This window comes from Mus caroli, unplaced genomic scaffold (genome assembly GCF_978045245.1).
Source record: "Mus caroli unplaced genomic scaffold, Mus_caroli_1 scaffold_20, whole genome shotgun sequence".
Lineage (NCBI taxonomy): Eukaryota > Metazoa > Chordata > Mammalia > Rodentia > Muridae > Mus > Mus caroli.
In genome coordinates this window covers 31760302-31782126 of record NW_028227275.1, presented here as the reverse complement: position 1 = coordinate 31782126, position 21825 = coordinate 31760302, and the positions used below count along the sequence as shown (strand labels likewise).

General features: G+C 40.9%; 1 protein-coding gene across 1 annotated transcript in view; it reads left to right on the top strand.

Annotated features, from left to right (window-relative positions):
* Positions 1-332: 332 nt before the first annotated feature.
* Jak2 (Janus kinase 2) overlaps positions 333-21825 on the top strand; it is a 62474-nt gene continuing 40981 nt past the window's right edge. The window contains exons 1-4 of the mRNA XM_021151607.3: positions 333-820; positions 1144-1226; positions 9700-9950; positions 18996-19119. Coding sequence (XP_021007266.1) covers positions 9725-9950; positions 18996-19119 — 350 coding nt within the window. The 5' untranslated portion in view covers positions 333-820; positions 1144-1226; positions 9700-9724. The remainder of the gene's footprint in view (positions 821-1143; positions 1227-9699; positions 9951-18995; positions 19120-21825) is intronic.

Here is a 21825-nt window from a genome sequence, read left to right as displayed (position 1 = left end):
AGCTCGGACGCAGCGGGGCCTTCCCGGCCGGGCTGACTCATTCCCAGCCGTCTCCTCGGCGAGCCGAGGCCGCAAGCACGCTGCGCCAACCCGCACCCGCCCCGCTCCACCTCCTCCTCCTCGCGCGCTCTCGCCCGGGGGCTGCCCCGGGAATCTCCACGCGCGCCTCCGCTTCCCCGGAGCCCGCGACCGCCTCCCCCGTCCGGGCCCAGCCCCGCAGAGCGGCCCCGCGGGCGGCGCAGGCGCAGTGGGGCGTGCCGGCCTCCGCCCCCCGCCAACCCCCGCCGGCTTGCCCACGCCCCGCTCCGCCGCTCGGGGCCGCTTTCCCGAAGCTGCACCGCGCCGGAGCCCGCGGAGCAGAGCAGCTGAGCCGGCGTCGCGGGGCCGAGCGGAGGCGGCGTGCGGCCCCTGGAGGGCGGGGACGGGCTCGGCGCGCGGTGGGCGTGGCGTGGGCTGCAGGAAGCTGAGGCAGAGCAGAAAGGGGGCAGCAGCGGCCACCGCCGGCCTCCCGCCGCGCTGACAGGCTGGGCGGGCCCCCGCTCTGGGCGAGCTCGCGCGGCGTCGGCGCCTCGGCCGCGGCCCCGGCTCCGGAGGCGCCGGTCTGTCCGGGCGAGGGCTGCAGGCGGCTGCCGGGTCCGCCGCTGCGGGATGTGAGTGCGGGCCAAGCCCGCGCGGGAGGGCCCCCGAGGGCCCAGCCTGGCGGCCGCTCGACCCTACGCCCGGCCCGGGGGCTCCCTAGACCTCGGCCCGCCCGACGCGTCTCGGAGGAGAGGATCCTGCGCGCTCGGGGCGCTCCTGTGTGGCCCGACCCGTGTCGCCGGTGGGTGCAGTCCCTGGCTGCTGGATGGGGGCGGGGGGCAGCGGTTCTCCCAGCGATCCCGCCTCCTGCTTTCCCCTTAGCCCCCTGCTACTGGCAGGGAACTTCAAAGCTAGAAAACCTGCGGGTTTCCGACAGCCTAGGAAGGAGTGGCTGGCTGTTGATAAATGCATGCATCCCCGTGTGCCTTAGAACCCGACCCCCCTTTTTCTTATTCTTCTGTACATTTTTCTAGACATCTAAACAGCGCAGAAAAAAAAAAAAAAAAAAGAGAGCATCTATTGGCCCTGGGTTTTTGAGTTAGTGACTGCTGCTTCTGTTTTTAGGTTCCTGAAGCAGGCGACAGGAACAAGATGTGAACTGTTTTCCCTCCCCAGAAGAAGAGGCCCCCTTTTTCCCTCCCGCGAAGGTGGGTGTTAGCGCTCCGGGCTGCCTGGGTGCTGCAGTTAAAGACAAGGGCGTCTGAGATCTGCGAGCCAGTGCCTGCTAAGAAGGCTGGATGCTTGTGTACAACGGCAGGACTAATTGTTGCTTACTGCGAAAATGGCAGTGTTGAACTTTTCCTGTTGCTGTGGGAGAGTAATTGGGTGGTATTTATTGTGTCTCTTGGATCCTTAAAGAAGCGGTCTTTGTTGGTTTTACAGTGTGGTCTTGCAGAGGAAAAAAAAATAAGTCGTCTCCTTCTTCCCCTTTCTCTTTAGGTAGCCCCAGTCTTAATTTTCAAGGAATTGAAATAACCTGTTGAGGGAACAAATTGGTTGTTTTTGCTGGGTTTCTGCTGCCACATTGAATGCTTCCTGTATTCACCTGCTTGCTTCGTTGGTTGATTGCTTTCCGGTGGTTACTAGTCTATCAGGGGAAACTCCTTTTCCCTGAATGAAAGGACCGGAGCTGCTGAGTGTGTCACAGAGAGGAGGAGAAATGCGGAGAAGGGAAACAGAAGTGGGAATAAAGGAGCCGGAGGTTGCTTTTGGTTTCATAATAGGTTTGTATGAGTGAGTTGTTGGCTTACTGCAAATATTCTCATATAGTTCCCAGCGGATTTGAAAATGAATCATCAATTTCTGGTCCTCTTTCTCTATATCCTTTACCTGTTTACTGTTTACGGTTCCAGCTTTTAAGATCATTTGGTTGTATGTGAGCTGGCTTGAGTGTGGGACGTCTGCAGACTGGCTATGTCCAGGACTTATCCTGAGAGTACTGAGTGGTGCTACCTGTACAGGAGAGCTCTAGTGTGTGGAGGCTAGATAAGCACTTATGTTTATTTTTGCTTTTGTGGAGTATTGTGGAACTTGCTCTGTTGACTAGGCTAGCCTCCAACTCCGAGACCCCCCCTGCCTCTGCCTTCCAAATGCTGGGATTAAAACCACCACCCACCCGGCTTCATTTGTTTCTTTTAGTGTCTTTTCCTTTGTAATTTGAAGGTGTCTTGAGTGTGAAAAGCAAACATATTTTTTCTCTACTTTACCCAGATAGGCTATTCTTGAAAGATGGGATCCCTTTCTGGCAAAATAGAGAAGACCATTGGCTTTGGAGTTAGATCTGAGCATGCAGTCTTAAGTTAGGATAATGGTGTTCTTCCCATTTAACAGCTGTGTTAACTTACAATTTACTTTCTCAGAACCTTGTGTGGGGGTCGATTGGATGCATGCAGAGCAGTAAATGGTTTGGTCGCTTCTGAACGTCTTAGCTTCTCAGAGCTGGGCAGGCAGAGGAGGTTCCTAGCTGGCCCGTGCGTAGCTGGTCAGTCCCTGGTGCGGCTTCCATAGAGCATAGAGAAACTGCATGCTAGTGTATCTACAGCCTCTGTATGGAAGGGTTTGACGCCTAAGCCCCGTGGTGCTGCCCTCTGGTGGTTAAGATGCGCAAAAACTTGTCCTTTGCTCCTCCCCCATTACACTGTTTTTCCTTTTTAGGCTCCCTCGCTTAGTTCTTAGTTTCCCAAACTGTGTCAGGTGCTAGAGCACCAGGGAAGGCTGGCTCTCACCACTTACCTGAGGTAGTTTCAGAGGTAGGACGTTCCATCCGTTCCTACGGGGGGTGTGTCTTTGTAAAGCTGTATCTTCAGAGTTTACTGTATGAAAAGCTGCTATTTAGTGTATGACAGTTAGTGTGGAACAAGAAATGACAATGTGGCAGTGCTTAGGATGATACCAAGGGGCTGAGGAATTGTCAGAATCCGAGCAGCACCAGGCCCCCCAAGAGTATTAATGCTAAGTTGTTTGACCCAACAAGGAGTATTTCCTTGGTCTAAAAATAATAAATAGATGCTAACTTTCAGGATCCCTCAAGTGGCGATAGTCTGGGAACATTTTCATTTGGTTGCAGCTGGCTTTTCTGATAACAGTTTTCAATTCAAAGCCTTAGTTCTTAATGGCATAATGTCCTGCTTCTAATAATGCCTGTATGACGTCTGCTAGGTTCTTCTAAGAATGCCTGCATGCTGTCTGCAAGGTTCATTCACATTGTAATTACTCCTCTTGTGTACCTGCCTCTCTAGACACTTTATAGTTTTTATTTTCTTCTGCACAGGGCTCTTACCACTACATTTTTGATAATCTTTTTGTCCCAAATGAAAACTGATATTTTATACCACTGCTGTAATTTGGATCTTGAATGTCCCTGAACGGCTTTTGTGTCAGAGCTTTTGTTGTCGGCTTTGGATTGCAGGAGGCATGAGATACTGAGATGCCAACTTCTCTTCTGCTTCCCTGCTGCCATGGCAACCAGGCCTTTCTTATTTTAATAATACTTTGCTGGCTAGAAAGACAGTGTTGAGCCCTCTACATTTCCTCACCATTTCATAGAACAGGAATAGTTTATCTCAGTTGTAAAGGCCCCTAGACAAGACACTGCTTCAATGTCGGTGCTCAATCGCTCTGTTTGTATTTCCTGGGTCGCCGCCATAGGAAATGCTGGGTTGACAGCATTACTTAAGAGCCTCCTCTCCTACTGTTCAATAGCATTTTTCCTCACTCCAGGTTAAGTCCTTTCTGACAGTTGCCCCGAAGCCTTATTAGGCCTTTATTTGATTTCCTCAAGGAAGACTTTGGGTGGGTTCGTATCACTTCCCAGCTACTACAGAACGGTCCCTTTATCCAGTGGTTCTTATAATTACATACAGGATTTACTGAAATATATATTGTTGGATTCTGTCTCCAGAGTTTGTGTTTCAGTAGGTCTGGAGTGGAACCTGTACATTTGCATTTCTTACTTGTTTTCCAAGGACCACCACACTGTGAAAATCACTGATTTAAATTGGTTGGCAAAGATTTTTTTTTCCTGTTAAAGAACATAGTGTTGGCAAGATTGTCTCTCTTGCTAGTCTATAGTGGAACCTTTGTAGCACAGAAGTAGTCGTAGGCAGTACATAAGTAAATGGCACGCTGTGTTTCAATGAAGGCTTATTTACAAGGACAGCCAGCTGGCTGAGTTTGGCACATAAACTAGAATACGAGAGTTCCCAGTTCTCACATGATTCCACCATCTCTGTGAGTTACTGATGTACCTTTTATTTAGAGCAAACCTTATTAAAAGAGCCATGTTTGTCCTTTAAAAAAAAAACTTTCTTAAAATGTGTTTTCTTGAGCAAGCCACACATCTAATGTTTTATTATTCAAAGGTATTTTTGTATATGTGTTACTTTGTGAAACAGAAGAGGGCTTGTATTAGAAGCGGCATGTGTTCCTGATTGCAACACACACACCCTGCCAAGTTAGTGTAGAAACATGAAGTGCTTTTTATATCTCTACTACAGTGTTTTCAGGTGGCCTGATTCTAGCTAACTGGAGACATGGGACTCATAGTCTGATCATTTACAAACTTTTAATTTTCTGCTGGGACTTGTATGTTCCAGGACATATACTCTGTTTTCCATATCCCTGTCCCTGCCAATAGTACTGTGCTTTTTGTTGTCTAAATCCTCATTCCCCATTCTTTACTCTGTGTGTTTGTGTGTGTGTGTGTGTGTAAGTGTAAGAATACGGGTGCCTGGGAAAGCCACGAGAGGGCATCAGGTCCCTTGCTTGATGCCTCACAGGCAGTCATGGGGTGGCACCAGACAGGGCCAGGGTGGGTGGAATCCGGAAGAGTAGGAAGCTCTTCAACTCGTGAACCATGTCTCCTCAAACTCTTTTTCTTGTCAAAGTCTAGTCCATGCTGTAAGTGTGTATGCGGTGCCTGGAAGCTTCCTCGGCTTTAATAACCACGGTCGTTCTTCCCTGGACATCTTTCAGCCCCAACTGAGGAATTTAGTCTTAGAGTAACTGAATAAAGGGTATAGGCTTTAGGAATCAAGAGGCACATTTAATGTTTATTAATTACAGAAATGAAAGCAGTAAAATTCCCTTATCAGACGTTAGTTTTCAGTGAGGCTAGATTGGAGGTAATTTTTAGTCTTCTCGGCTTGCCTAGTTCAGTAGTTTCCTCTGTTAACGTTATTTTCTCGTGGACATGTGTTTGAAAAGTCATGTGTTTTAGAATTCTAAAGTGTAGGAATACATTTAGATAATATTAGAATCTCAAGTAATTGTATGTGATGTTTCTCCATGTATGTGTATATGTACATACATAATTAAAAAACTATTATAGCAGCTTTTTAATCTTCACTTATTTGACATCATTTCGGTGTCAGGGACCATGGCTGAAATAATTAATGAGTCATCTTACATCTCACCTGCGGGAAACTTTCAGTCTAGTGATGAAAGAATACCAGAAAGCAAGTATGTGACCTTACCTTTGAGAGGTCAGAACTGGTGGCTCTTGGGTGGGGCAGGAACAGGTGGAGACATCAAGCCTGAGGACTTTGTGGAAATGGTGATTTCTAGAGGCTCCGGGTGACGTGGAAGAGCATGGGCCAGACTGTGACTGCATTGTGCATTTCATTTTACATGGGGGGGGGGGGACCCTACAAATATAGGACAGAATAACTTAGATGCAGGTTCAGAATTAAGCACTTGAGACTACCTCCATTTCAAGAACTAGAGATTTCTCAGTATCTCCCATTAGTATATTTTGAGTTTAACTTTCTTTTAATGGTTTTTTTTTTTTTTGCTTAATACATATGCATTTGCCTTAATGGACTAATCAGTTTTACTCAACCTATTTATATTTAAACTTTACATTTATACCTTATATTTATATTAAACTTAATATTTATATTTAATATTATGCTTAATATATTTAATATTATTTATATTATAATAATATTTAATATTATTACTTTATATTTAAACTTCATATTTATACCTTAACGCTTACAGTTTTCTACAACTTGCTATTCTATTTTCAATATTTATCTATGTAAAATTAAAGCGACAGGTTTAAACCGCCAAGGAACTTACTTTCTATAGTGGGAACACACCAGAGTCTTCACTCATTTTCTTCATATTTTGGTTGTTTGGAAGTCTGTTTGTTTAGCTCTGACTTTGGGAGTGGAGGTGCAGCGTGTGTTAGTGTGAGTCTCTGTAGGGTTTGTAACTAGGAAAAGAACCCTTCTTCATGGTTGTAGTCTCAGCGTGTGCCTGAGATCCTTGAAACCCTTCCAGAAAGGTTAACCTAACCGTACTGAGATGTCTTCTGCATGGCACTGACATGTGTGCACATGCTATAGAGGCACCAGCAGATAAAACATACCTGTTAGAGCATAGATCAGTGCATTGACACCAGCTGCAGTGTAGTCACCATAGTGTGCATGTGTGTGTGTGTGCACACCCACACATGTATGTCTTCCATTCACAGAAAAAGGCCAATTTGAGTTACATATATTTTTAATTTTTATACTTTTCTGTAGAAAACCAGTACATCTCTGGAGTGCTTGTAGAGTCTACATTATATGTGCATGGACATCTCACGTAACACCTTTTTAAAATTATAAATTCATAATTGTACACAAAAAGTAAATATAAACCCGTATGTAACACTCGGATGAAAATCAGTCTGATTGCCAGGCCTGGCAGTAGACATTTGTGCCATTAGCTACTGGAGAAGCGAATGAAGTCCCATTCGGGCTACCAAACATCTTCAAGGCTAGTCTGGCTAACTTGGGAGATCCTGGCTCAGAATTTTAAAATATTTCAAGAAGGATTGGGAATATAAAATTCAGTGGTAGAGCCCTTACCTAGCATGTATGAGGGTCTCTGTTTAATCCTCAGGATTGAAAACAGGAAAAAAAGAGAAAAGAAAGAGCGAGCCAAGCTGAAAATATCGTCAGATTGCAGATACAAGTAGTGAGGGCACCTTGCTGGGTTCCTGGTATAGAGACTAGGAACTTTGACTTCACGGTATAACATGGACTAGAGTTAGTTTATTGCTAACTATTTCTTCCCTCTAAATTAACAGTTCTCAGCCTATAGGTCTTGAGCCCTTTGAGGGTTGAACAACCCTTTGACAGGGGTCAGCCAGGACCATCAGAAAGCACAGGTATTTACATTAAGATTTCTAAGCAATTTTGAAGTAGCAACAAAAATAATTTTATGGCTGGGGTTCACCACAACATGAGGTTCCAGCATTAGGAAGATTGGGAACCATTGGTCTAAATGAACACCTTGCCAAGTGCTGCCTGATGCTATTGTATTAGGTAAGTTGCAGGCTTAGGAAGAAAACGTGGTACAGGTTTTCAAATCCTAAGATGAAGCTAAAAATCTTCTATTTTGTTCTGACTGGGTCTGCATATGTCTCTTCCTGCAGAAATTTTAACTTGGTATTGTCAGAACTAGTTCTATATATAGATAACCAGGTAGGCTGTGTTGACACTCAACATGGTCTTATTGTTACAATTACTATTGTTAGGGAAAAGTGAAGGCAAGGGGTGTGTGTGTGTGTTAGTTATTTGGGGGTGGGTTAAGGATTGAGGTGAAGTAGAGAATAATGAAATGTGCCTACAAACCATATTTCAAAAAAGATAGCCATCTTAAAGTTTAAAACAATTCATTTTATTTCAGGTAAAAAAAAACATTAAAAGATAACGTCTTTCTCTGTAGTCTTAGTTGACCTGAATTCAACAGGTTGCCTAAGCTGACCTCAGATTCCTGGCGGGCTTGCTGCCTCTTAGGGTTAGGATCCACAAGCATGAGACACTGCACCTGCCTTTCCAGGGTTGGAAAATACACTTTTAGTTGAAGTGTATCAGAGCACTAAGTGTAGAGCAGCCTCCCAGATGCTCAGAAACAAGCAGCCCGAGTTAGTCACTGCTCCTGTCAGGTGCATGCACAGCGTATTGCTAACATCCCTGTGGCCTTTTGTGCCTCCTACCCCTTTCCTAGTCCCTCCCTGTCATGGTCCCGCTGCGCTAACCATTGCGCTAACGGTGTCACCACAAGCAAGAGCAGCTGAGAGGTGTGGAAGTAGATTTGAGAGGCTCTGTAGTTAACACAGAGTTAAAGCTCAGAAGGAATGACAAAATTATACCTTTTGAATTCTGGTTTCTTAGATTTGCCGGAATAGAAAGTAGAGACACAAAACATTTGATTAAAAGCATACTGGGAGTTTCCTTCATGATAAATAATAAGCTAATAACCCTGTTGCCAAGAAATGGTCAAACTTTGCTACACTAACAATATACTTTAATTGACCTGTTGAAAAACAAACTCAGCTTTGTTACATTTTCCATTGCTTTAAAATTTTGTTTCAGTGATCTTTGTCTATTCTTAATTATTCCCTTCCTTTCTTCTAACTTTGGGCTTAAATTGTTCTTTTTTTTTTTTTTTTTTCCTCATCCTGAGGTGCAATGTTGGAGGTCTTCCTTTTATCTTTATGTAAGCACTGACTGTTATAAACTTCCCTTGCTTCCTCTGTGTTTGATCGACTTGTATAACTAACAAAGACTTTATAACAAATTACAAAAATATTTTTAAATCATATAAATTTGAACAAGTCAAAAATTTTTATTTTTATTTCAGGTATCTGCTCCCTCTTCCTCTCCCTCTCGCCTGCCTGCCTGCCTGCCTGTCTGTCTGTCTGTCTTTCTGACTCTGCATCTGTCTCTGTCTCTCCAGTATCTCTCTTGGTTCTAGAATTCTCTATGTAGACCTTAGGATATATGTGTATGAGTGTGTGTGTATGTATGTATACACACACACACACACACACATATATATATGTAGTACTTAGAGCAGTGCTTTGTCAGTAGCAAATGCTTTAAGGTTTTGTTTGATGTTATTTTTATTTATTTAACTAATTTGCTTTTTATAATGTCTTGTCACTGTGTGGCCTTCTCCCTGCCTCTGTCTATACACCACCACTCCTGTATTATCTGTTGTTGTTATTACCAGTATTTTTCTCATTCCATGATTACATATATTGGGAGGGTTGTCAAGTTTTTAATCCCAGTCATGAAATATTCCAAATAGGCAAGCTTGTATTTTAGGTGCCAGCTAGATTCTGGTAGAATTGTCTAAGTATGATGGAAATGAAAATGTGCAAAACCGTTCTTACTCATTTCATCTTCCAGTATCAAAGGGTGGCATCCTTATTTGTGTTGATGGTTTTACAGATCTCCTATGCTTGAACTCTGTGCACTTGTCTTTCAGTTCCTTCCTTCCTCCATAGTCAGTTACCGTCACGGGGTAGCATTAAGTCTGTGTTTCAGTTCATGATCTCCTGTGGCCCAACCCCAGCAGCAGCTTTCTAGCGTCATTATTTTACTGTCCTGAATCGTGTATGCTATAAAGTTTAAACTCTTTGGTCATTGTTAAAGGTTAAATTCTTTAACTTTGTACGTTGTCCACCCAGATTGTATTCATCTTAAGTTAACTAGAGTGTGGAGGCAGGTGGATGGATCCTGCCTTAGCCTCTTAAGTGTGGACAGGGTCATGGCTGTCAGCAGGACTTCCTTGTGTCTGAGGGTAGCTTTCCTAATGTCACTTTATTGTTTTTTCTAATAGGCCAATGTTCTGAAAAAAGCTCTTGATGGGAATGGCCTGCCTTACAGTGACAGAAATGGAGGCAACCTCCACATCTCCTGTACATCAGAATGGCGATATTCCTGGAAATGCTAATTCGGTGAAGCAGACAGAGCCAGTCCTTCAAGTGTATCTGTACCATTCTCTTGGGCAAGCTGAAGGCGAGTATCTGAAGTTTCCAAGTGGAGAGTATGTTGCAGAAGAAATTTGTGTGGCTGCTTGTAAAGCTTGTGGTAGGTATTAAAACTCACCGCTTTTCTTATTTATAGTTATCATTTTACTCACTTAGAGGTTATTATGTTACTCTAATACAATGTACATGTATAACTTATTATGGCTACTAGCTATGTTTTTACATGCATAACAAATGACAACATTAAAGTAGAATTTAAAGTGATTGACATAGAGTTGACGTTAAAACAGATTGAAGCCTGTAAATGTTTGCTGAGACCATAGTAGGTGACGAAAGATTCTTGCCATGGGACATCTCATGAGTCAATCTTTTCTTCAGGTGATACAGGATTTGCTATGTAGCCCAAGCTGGTCTGGAACTGACTGTGTAGCCCAGGTTGGCCTTGAGCTTGTGTTAGCCTGTTGTCTCAGGCTCTCAGATTCTGAGATTCCAGATCTGAGCTATCATCTCCAGTTTCATAAGGAGATCTTAGAACTGCATCTTTAGCATGGTGTGGAAGGAATGTGTACTTGGGTAAAATTCTTATTTATTTACCTTTAGTTTGTGTATATGTGCATTTTGCCTGCATGTATGTGTGTATGTGTGCCACTAGTATCCCTGGTGTCTGTCAAGGCCAGAATAAGGTGTGAGATACAGATGGTTGTGAGCTGCCACTAAGGTCTTCACCAAGAACATTCAGTACTGTTAATTGCTGACCTATCTCTCCAGCTCCTGGGTAAAATTCCTGATTAAATATTTTATAGTTATAAGCAACAGATCATTTTTTTCAACTCCAGAAGTTCTTTATCAACCCAGTATATACATTTCTCTCCATTCATTCATTCATTGATTGATTCATTCATTCGTTTGTTTATTTTTGTGTGTGTATACCTTGAAATCTTGAAACTTCTGAGGAAACAGTTGTCTTGTAGACTGTTCAGTATCATTGATAATTTATTATTTATAAGGTTCACGATATGAATGAAAGGGCATCAGCATCTAAAATGTAACCATCACCCTATTCTATTTTCATCTATAGCATTTACATTTAGAAACTAGTGAATGAAGATATGTAGCAGAGCCCATTCTTGCTTCAGTAATGTTATAGATACAACTCCATTAAGTGCAAGGAGACTGGGAACAGTGGAACACTGAGGAAGAAAGAAGTTTGTAGGAAGTATTTAGGTATAAAACTAGATGGCATAGGACACCCCAAGGACTAACCTTTTTGTCTTGGTCTTTGATGAACCCTGTTTCTAGCTTGACACAAAGTTAAAGGGAAGTTAACAGGCTGTTTTGTACTTTCTGCATGGCTTGTTTTAGGGGAATAGGTTGTTTCCCTTTTTCATGTTTATCCATCCACCCACCCACAAAAGCTACTAATATGGCTGATCTTTAAAGATAAGCACATAGAGCTGGAGACGTAGGTGGCTCAGGTTAGAGAGCTTACTGCTCCTGTGAGGGCTCTGGGTTCCCAGGAATCCAGTGCCCTCTTCTGTCCCCCGAGAGCACCAGGCACATGTGGAGTTGCGTAAACAGATAGGAAGGTAAAACACTCACACACATGCTTTATTTTCATCTAAAAAAGTATTATTTATAAGACTGCATAATAAAATAATTAAAATGTGTACATATTCTATGAAAATATATTTTAGCTGGGTATAATGGCACACACCTTTAATCCTAGCACTTGGGCAGCAGAAGCAGTTGGATCTCTGAGTTTTTGTTACTATAAAGTATTTTATACATATACTTTATTTATATAAGCCATACACATATTTTTATTTAATATATACATATGTGTATGTATATAAAGTCCAAGAAAACCTTACTTTCCTCTGTTGAAGTGCAGTGTAGTTAAGTGTACATTTTCCCAGTGCTGTTGCTATACTGCTTGGCTCACTGTGGCTTGCTGGTAAGTTACTTTTTATTATTTGTAGGAAGTAGAAGTTGTTAACCTCTATTGTTTTATAAGATGATTTGACAATTTTAGTGCCTTTGGTTTCTTCCCATGAATTTTGTGATTATTCTGTCACTTCTACATAAAGAAGAGTGGAGATTTCTGTAGTGATTGCATCACATTGCTGTTTTTTTTATGTTACAATTCTATTTTAGAAAATCAAATGATCTAATTATCTAATTTAGCTTTTCAAAAAAATTATATAATATATTTTAATCATATTCTTTTCCCTCCCCACATCCTCTTAGATCTACCTCTCACAACCCAGCTTCACATTTTTCTCTGTGCTGGGATTTTGTCTAGTTTGAGCCTGTGTGGGTCTGTGTTTCTGTGTGCATCAGCCCTGTTGTGTCTGGAAAACACTATTATCCTTGGAAATATCTACCACATTTGGCTCTTAAAGTATTTCTACCTCTTCTTTTCAAAGATGCCTGAGCCTGGGAGGAGAGATGTGAGAGACATACCATTTAGGGTGGATGCTCGAAAGTCTCTCTGGTGTTAGTCATTGATCATTTGTAGTCTTTGGCATTTAACAGAAACAAGCAGGGATGCCCTCTACAGTGTTACAGCTGTGTGGGATTCATAGCTGCAGTCCAGGCTGTGCCCTCTACAGTGTTATGGCTGTGTGGGATTCTTAGCTGCATATGTGCTGCAGTCCTTGTGTACTCATAGCAAGTCAGTCTTTCTTAGCTCTCAGCAGCAACTAGAGTTTGTTCCCAGGCAGGCCTAGGTATTGGGACTCCTCAGCCCTTAACAGTGGTCAGTGTTACACCTTTGAGGCTTGGGGTATCTGAGACCCTTTCCTAAAGGCCTGGCAGGTCTCTAGAAGGCTCCCATAAGCCAGCAGTTTCTCTTTTCTGGCTCTTTACAGACCTTGTACGTTCGTGAGCCTCAGGGTCTAGTCTCTCTGTACCTTGGTCTCCTTTACCATGTTTGAGCACATGAGTGCTTCTGCTGTTTCTTCTGCTGTCATACATTTGGTTCATTCCCGTGTTGATTTTTGCAGCTGAACCCATCAACTGCTAAGCTGTTGCCATTGCTGCTGCTCTCTTACCGGATGCTTTTTCCTGTTACCAGCTCAACCCCAGCATTCAAAGTAGGCAATAAAGGGCCATTGAAGAGGAATATTTCATTTGGGCCTAATGTTAAAATATAGGGGAAACAGAACAGGATGTTGTCTCTTAGCTGGCTGGGTAACAGTGTTTGAACCAAGCACAGCAAGCCTCACATGTGAAGGAAGGCTTGTCCTTTCACCAGTCTCAGCCTGCCCTGTTAGTGCCAGTCACAGTAGTCCTTTGTCAGGCAGCCAAGGGAAGTGTTTTGCTCTGGCCTGAGGTAATGCTTGCATGATCGTCTCCAGTTTGCAGAGGCTTATTATAGTAAAAGTCTAGTACAGCCTTTGAAATAGTGCTGGCTGAGACTGCTTCCAGAGCTGGTCCAAGCAGTTGTAGAGTTCTCCTCAGGAGTCCACAGAGTGCTCGGAACGGCCAGTGTTGGCATGAGGGTAGTCCAGGGGGCTGTTTGTCCGGCTTTTTTTTTAAGGCAGCTGGGGCAGGAAGAGAAAGTCTGACCGGCTGCCAATAGGGAGTCCAATTGCCCTATTCTCCAGTATCTGCTTATTTACAGGAAAATGAGCACGAGAAGGAGGGCTTATAGTAAGTACCCAGAGGCCTTATCATTGACACAGCTAGTGAGCTTAAGATTGCTTACCTGTCCTTAGTTCCTCAGAGGTGGCTGTGCCTCTCTCACCTCTCTTGATACATTCCATTCTAATGTATTTGTGAAATTAAAATGTTTCTTTTAATGTTTTCTTATTGTAGCCAGAGAAGATAATTTTGGGTGGTTTTAACCTTAAAGATTTTTTTTTTTTTACATTGGTTTTGAGATGTATGAACCTGGAATATATTTTACATTCTGCCCTATGGGGGCAAAGTTTTTTTATATGTTAGTAATATCTAGTTGATTTGTCATGTTCAGGTTTTGTCTTTATTGAGAATAGTAGGTTGAATTCTCCAATAAGTATTGCTGAATTGTCTATTTTCCCCTTTACCTCTAAGGTTTTGGTTCATAGTGTGTTGATAGTTGTTCTGTCTTTGGTTGTTAGTTTTTTTTTGTTTTTTTGAGACAGAGTTTCTCTGTATAGCCCTAGCTGTCCTGGAACTCACTGTGTAGACCAGGCTGGCCTCAAACTCAGAAATCCGTCTGCCTCTGCCTACCAAGTGCTAAGATTAAAGGCGTGCGCCACCACGCCTGGCTTGGTTGTTAATTTTTGTCATTGTTAATTTTACATCGTTAATTTTTCACTTTAAATCTTATTTTCTTATATTAGTATAACCATGCTGGCTTCCGTTTTGTTATTTTTGTAGATTTTTTTCTATCTTTCTCCTCCTTTCAACAACCTATTTGCATCTTCAGATTTTAATTGAGTCTCTTAAGGACATCATGTAGTTAAGCCATGTATTTTTGTCCATATGAGGAATCTCTAATTTTAATGGGATAGCTGTATGAATTTGCATTTGAAATAGTGATAGCGAATATTAATTTCTAGTATTTAATTCTTTACTATATACTGTATCTTTCTTTTTAAATTAATTTTTTTTCTTATTCACTTTACATCCAGCTCAACTGCCTGCCTCCTAGTCACCCCTCCCACAATCCTTCCTCCATCCCCCCGCTTCTCCTCTGAGCAGGTGGGACACCGCCCCCCCCCCCCCCCCCCAGGTATCTTCCACCCTTGGGGCCAGCAATCCTTTCTCCTATTCTTCCATAAGAATCCACCAGCTGCATCCACTGTTTGGCTGTGGGTGTCTGCATCTGTATGAGTCAGCTACTGGGCAGAGCCTCTCAGAGGACAGCCATGCTAGGTTCCTGTCTGCAAGCATTACAGAGTATCATTAATAGTGTCAGGGATTGGTGCTTGCTCATGGGGAGAGTCTCTAGTTGGACCAGTTATTGGTTGGCCATTCCCCCAGTCTCTGTTTCCCTCCCCTATCCCTGCAATTCTTTAGCTTTTTTTGTGTTTAATTTTTTGGTGGTATATGTCTTAGTTAGGGTTTCATTGTTGTGAAGAGACACTGACCATGGCAACTCTAAAAAAGGAAACCATTTAACTGGGCTGGCTTAAAGTTTCAGAGGTCTAGTCTATTATCATCATGGTAGGAAGCATGGCAGGGTGCAGGCAGACCTGGTGCTGGAAGGGCCAAGAGTTCCACTGTATCACTGGGTGTGGCTTGAGCATATATGAGACCTCAAAGTCCGCCTCCACATGACACAGTTCTTCTAACAAGGTTACACCTACTCCAGTAAGGCCACACCTCCTAATAGTGCCACTCCCTATGAGCCACACATTTGAACATGTGAGTGTATGGGACTATTCCTATTCACACCGTCACAATATATAATTTGAGTCTCACTTTTGACCTATTTTTAGTTTCATTCGAAGTTATACTAAAGGTTAGAGTTAATCCTGTACTTGTATTATTTTCTTTAAAAGTACTGACAAAGTCTACTTAAGCCAGTGGCTTTATTCCTGTTGTTTGCTGAACTTGATAACACTCACACTGTTGCAGGCTTTCTTCTTCTGAAGTTTATGTGCCGCTTTGTTACTATGTTATGGCTCCTCACACAGGAGGAAGTGCTAGGTGGACCTTTTTAAATATTTTATACACACAAGGTCCTCAAATTAGATACTGCTTTTTCCAAAGCTACCCTAGTTTGTCTTTCTAATGAAATTGTAACAACTGTAGTTCACAGGACAGCTCACTAGTAGGAATCTTGCTGTTTCTGCTGAAATGAATGGCTGAAAGTGCTGTTGTGTTCGATTCGTTTGCACTTCCGTCAACACTCGGTATTGCATGCCTGTTGTGTGGATTTGCTTTACGAGAAATAATATTTTCATTCTGTAGCACTACTAACTTTTAATCTTGATTTTTTTAATTATAAAATACTTCAGTTAATATTTTATATAAGTATAAAGTACAAACCAGGGTACTTAGGATTTAAATTTTATCATTTTGCCATTTCGATTTCTATAGTGTTATTTTGATGTATTACATTAATAGGATTTACTAATTTTCTAATTTAGCGCTCTCTGCAATTCTCTGATAAATGAACAATGGACTTTGTTGTATTTTTTTTAAGAAACATTTATGGATTGGGTTTGTCAGTACTTAGTTTAAGATTCTTATATTTTGATAAATAGACATTTGTGTTAAAGCAGAATGTCTTTTGTGTTTTGGTTGTGCTTTCATGTAACCTCTGAACCTGGTTATTTTCATTCGTTCCGGATTTTCCTTTTATTCTCTTCAACCTTTATTTTCCATTTAAAAAAATGTAGATAGATTCTATATCTTATATAATGTAGTTTTATTTAGTTTTTTATTTCAAAATAATTTTTTAAAGTTATATTTTTCTGAAAATTGTCTATCTTTTTAAATATATTGGTGTAATGCTCTTCTAGCACTTTGTCTTTTAATTTGCTTTTAATTCAACTTGTGTCTATTTTTATTCCTTGTTAGATATGACAATGACTGTTAATTTTGTTAATTATTAAAGAAAATCAACATCATCGATTAGTTTTATTTAATTTGCACTATTAACTTTCACTTTTAAAACTCTTTGTATGGGCTGGAGAGATGGCTCAGTGGTTAAGAGCACTGACTATTCTTCCAGACATCTTGAGTTCAATGCTCAGCAGCCACAGGGTGGCTCACAACCATCTGTAAAGGGATCTGATGCCCTCTTCTGGTGTGTCTGAAGACAGCTACAGTGTGCTCATATACATACGATACATTTTTAAAAAAGTCTTAAAACTCTTTGCGTGCGTCTCTGTGTGTGTGCACTTGTGCACACACAGACATACGGATATGCACATGTATGCAGATGCCTGCAAAGGCCAGAAGAAGGTATCACGTTCTCTTAGAGCTGGAGTTACAAGCTGTTGTGGACAGCTTGAAATGGGGACTAAGAGTTGGACTCTAGTCCTCTGCAGGAGCAGTGAGTGTCCCTACTGCTGCGCGCTCTCCAGACCCCTCCTCTAACTTTACTGTTTTCTTCTTTTGGCTTTCTGCCATTGTTCTTTTGTTTGCTGATGTACTGATACCCGGATGATCCTGTTATTGTCTGATGTAAATGGGTTACTACGTATAATTTTTCCTCTTGAGAATCACATCAGTTGTCTATTTTTTTAACATAAGGAGCAATATTTGATAATTACTCCTATGAGTACATTTAAATTTCATTAATAATTTTTCCTTTGACCTGAGATATTTATAAATGTTTGCGGTTGAATTTGTTGCAGATCTTTCTTTGACCTATGAGGCATATTGAAGTATTTGTAAATACATAAAGGAATAAAGGGTACCTTTAAAAAGCTGCTACTGAATAACATTTATAATTTATAAATTACTACAAACCTACAGAGAGTTGAATTGAGTTTCAAATTATAATTTAAATCCTATCAGTTTATCCCATTTATGTATAAAGTGGAAATAAATGAATATATTGTTATAATAAAAATATTCTCATGAAACATAGGCTTCAATATAGGATTTATTTTTATGTACTCAATTCTGATTTAACTGAAATGCTAGAAAAGGTGGTTTGTGTAAGTTTACCTTTTCACGCTTGTGAAGACTTGTTTTGAGTCCCAGGGGATTATTTGGTGCATTCATGTGCATATATGCATGTGTGTGGATGGTTTAAAATATACTTGAAAAATTATATATACTATTATATTGCTATGTTCTATGTACTTTTTTAGACCAATGCCCTTCAACCTTTACAAATATCTTTTATATTTACTTTATGTGTGTGACTGTTTTGCCTGCATGTATGTATGTATGTATGTATGTATGTGTATCACAGGCATGCCTGGTGCTCAAGGAGATCAGAAGAGGGCACTGGATTCCTTGGAACTAGAGTTATAGAGAGTTGTAAGCTGCTGTGTGGGTGCTGGAAACTGAACCTAGGCCCTCAACAATAGCAACAGGCTCTTTTAAATGCTGAGCCATGTATGGTGTGTGTGTGTGTGTGTGTGTGTGTGTGTGTGTGTGTGTGTACATGTGCATGCCTGAGGAGGCCAGAGTCATCAGTCAGTTCCTGCCGGAGCTAGAGTTACAGGTGGCTGTGAGCTGCACAGGGTGGATGCTGTCAGCTGTCTTAGGTCCTTTGCAAGCGCAGTATGAATCTTAATTGACAAGCTAGCTCTTTAGCCCTCCTTTAACATTTTATGTGTTTCTTAACATATCTGCCCCCTAGTGTGTGTTTTTTCTCTTGTACTTGAAATTGAACCTAACAGCTCACACACCCCAGACATGCACTCCACATTGAGCTCTGTCCTTACTTCTGTGAAGTGCCTGAAAAAGATGCTGATGCCGGTGCTATACTCTTGTAATCCTAGCAGTTGAGACACGGAGGCTGCCCTGTCAGAGCTTAATGTCAGCTTCATTTGCATAAGGGGTTTGAGGTCAGCTTGGACTACATAAGACCCTATTACAAAAAGGGGAAAGGATGGAAAAAGTATTTGGGGGCAGAGAGATAGCTCAGTTGTCATTTAACCTGTAAGGGGCTAGTGAGATAGCTCAGTGGGCCTTTCCATTTTTTTTAAAACAGTGCATCAAATATAATTATTAGTATAGTGTGTAAAACTTCTCATTTTAATATGAAAAGGTTTCATTCTTATAAAAGTATCCAGTGGCTTGTTGTTATCTCAGTGATTTGATAATTAGTATCAATTAAAATATACACATGTATACTTGTGCATAGTCATACAATGTAGTTTTTCCCTCAGGGTTTAAGAGTTACTTGGAAACTCTCTTTAGAAGACAGTTAAAAGCTGGACAAACTGTATTTTTATCTTCATGTAAGAATGCCAGTATTTTTTAAAATATATAGAGAGGAGTATTTGATTAAAACTTAGTTTTAGGGAGTGTTTTCCCACAGTATTCCACCTGCGATTGGAGTTTCTGCTGACTGTTAGAGCTGTCACCAGGGCTCCCCGATTGTGTTATGTAAATGTTCTGCCCTTTGCATCTGCAGTCAGTTCCTTATGACTCACCTCTAGGTATCACGTCACGCAGATTATGCATGTTATGTAAATGCTCTGCTAGCTATCTATAATCAGTCCCTTTTATGCTTCATTTCTAGGTATTACGCCTGTGTATCATAATATGTTTGCTTTAATGAGTGAAACCGAAAGGATCTGGTATCCACCCAATCATGTCTTCCACATAGATGAGTCAACCAGGCATGACATACTCTACAGGATAAGGTACTTTCTGACGTTAAGTAAAAGATAAAGCCAGAGAAATTGTTGGCTCTGTAAGGTGATACCTATGATGTGTTGTTCTGTTGGGATGCCACTTCATGACTTTTGATTATAATTAAGAATTTTTAAAAAAGAACAGGTGAAAATAGCTTGCAATCAGTCCTTAGTGTCTGGAATATTGCCAGTTTCCCAGGAAATGTGATGTGTGTGCAATAAAAAGCAATCTTAACAATTTTTTTTTTTACAAATAAAATTTTAAAGTTGAAAGTTTTTGTTTATAAGTTAATGTATTTAGCTATATATGGCAATGTGAAAAATATTAATATTCAGAAAATAAAAATCCAGATTTTTTTCTGTATAAAAGAATAGCAAAGAAATAATGTTGGTTTTACAGATAGCTGTAATTCTCCAAGCACTCACATGTTATTTAATTTCCTTATGACTTAATGAAACATTAAGAATTCCCTGTAATAGATAAAGAATTTGATGTGACGTATTTCTCATAGTTATTTATGCTCTTATAGCTTGGGAAAAGTTTGAACTCAGACCTAGTTTAACTGCCTTCTCACCAGCTTGCTTTTACCTCATTATAGAGATAATATGTGTAGTATTTACTATCATTATTTGATGGTCTTATTTATTGATTTTTATTTGTGGAGACAGGTACAAAAGACTTTCCCTGACCTCACTGACTAGTGGGACTGACCTTGAACTTCCTCCTGCCTCTTAACCCCCAGCCGTTCTGAGATCACAGGCGTGGCCACCACACCCAGTTTGTTTTGCTGAAATCAAACCCAGGGTGTTACATGTGCTGGGCAGAGTGGTGACATCATTAGTATTTAATGCGTTCTTAGTAAATTTTCATATTTCATTACTGACTTTCTTCTCCTTGGTCTGTATAAAACATGTAGATGCATGTGTTTGGGTTTTCTGCTTTTAAGGTAAAACAATGTTAGTAAAAGAGTTCAGGGTCTAAGTGGTGAGTATAGGAAAAGGGGAATGGGCTGGAGGAATGGCTTGGTGGTTTAAGAGCCCTGGCCACCCTTTCTAGAGGACCCAGGTTCCATTCCTAGTACCTACATGGCAGCTCACAAATGTTCCAGGGGGTCTGATGCCCTCTTCTGGCCTGAACACAAAATACATATGCATATTTATTTTAGAAGAAAACAAAATAACGGCCTTTTTACATAAAGTAGCCAGTTGTAACAAAATAATGAAGCTTTCATAAAATAATTTTATAGCTTTAACTATTTGGGGATAATCTAAATAAGAAAAAAATAAGAAACAATGTGGGTGCCAGAGGGTTTTTTTTTTTTTTTTTTTTTTTTTTTGAGACAGGGTTTCTCTGTGTAGCCCTGGCTGTCCTGGAACTCACTTTGTAGACCAGCCTGGCCTCGAACTCAGAAATCCACCTGCCTCTGCCTCCCGAGTGCTGGGATTAAAGGTGTGCACCACCACGCTCAGAGTTTGCTTTTTAGCATTATAATAAACATGACCAAAAGCAACCTGGGGGAGGAAAGGGTTTATTTCATCCTACAGTTTACAATCCATCCTGAAGGGAAGATGGAGCAGAAACTCAGAGGAGGAACTCCTAGAGTCAGGAGCTGATGTAGAGACCAGGAAGAAACTAGCTTACCTCTCCTGTCTTGCTCAGATAACTTTTTAATACAACCTAGACTCACCTATCCAAAGGTGGTAGCATACACAGTGGGCTAGACCCTTCCATATTGATCACTAATCAGAAACTACTTGACTACAGACCAGTCTTACGGAGGCAATTTATAATTGACATTTCCATTCACAATATAATGGTAGCTTGTGTCAATTGAAAAAAAAAAAAACCTCAACCAGAACAATGAATAAATATAAACCTACTTGGAAAATGAGAATATAATATAACTAAGTATCCATGGTACACTGAGCCTCTTTGGATATCAGATTTCATCTATGTTCAAGGCAAAGGACTTGAGTAAATATTTCTCCAAAAAAATGTTTGGCATGCAAATAGCTAATAGGCATTTGAAAAGATACCCAACATCATTAGTCCTGTGAGAGGTGTAAATCAGATGTGCTATAGGTTAGCAACCAATCCACTAAGATGGCAAAAGTAGACAGGCAAACAATAACAAATGTTGAAAATTATTTGTACTAATTAGAATGCTCACACACTGTCAGTGAGAATAGGAAATGGTAATGGCACTTTTGGAAAAGATTGGCCATTTCTCCCAAAGATAAATACAGTGTTGCTAACATGAATCTACAAAAACATTCTTCACAGAGTGTTGTTCACGTTAGCATAAGAACAGAAACAACTCAAATGCTTTTAAAGTGATGAATGAATAAGATATGCACATCATACAGTCCTGTGCTAATTCATTAGGAATAAAGTACATGCCACAGTGTTGATAAAACTTACAGTGTACTAACTAAATGTGATCACATAAAAAGACAACATACCACAGCCATTCTTTTGAGTATAAAGTGAGTAGAATAGAATTTGTAAAGGTGGTAGCTTGTAGCTAGGGGTTAACAGGGTGACTTGAGTTTGATTGCTAATACCTATGGAGAAAGAATAAAAATGTGAAATCAAATTGTGGTGATATTGGTACCACATTGAATACTACAGACCACGCAGCACTTTAATGTGCAGACTGTACGTAGATAAACTACATCTCAAGACTTTTAGTTTCAAAAGTGAGTGTACTTAAT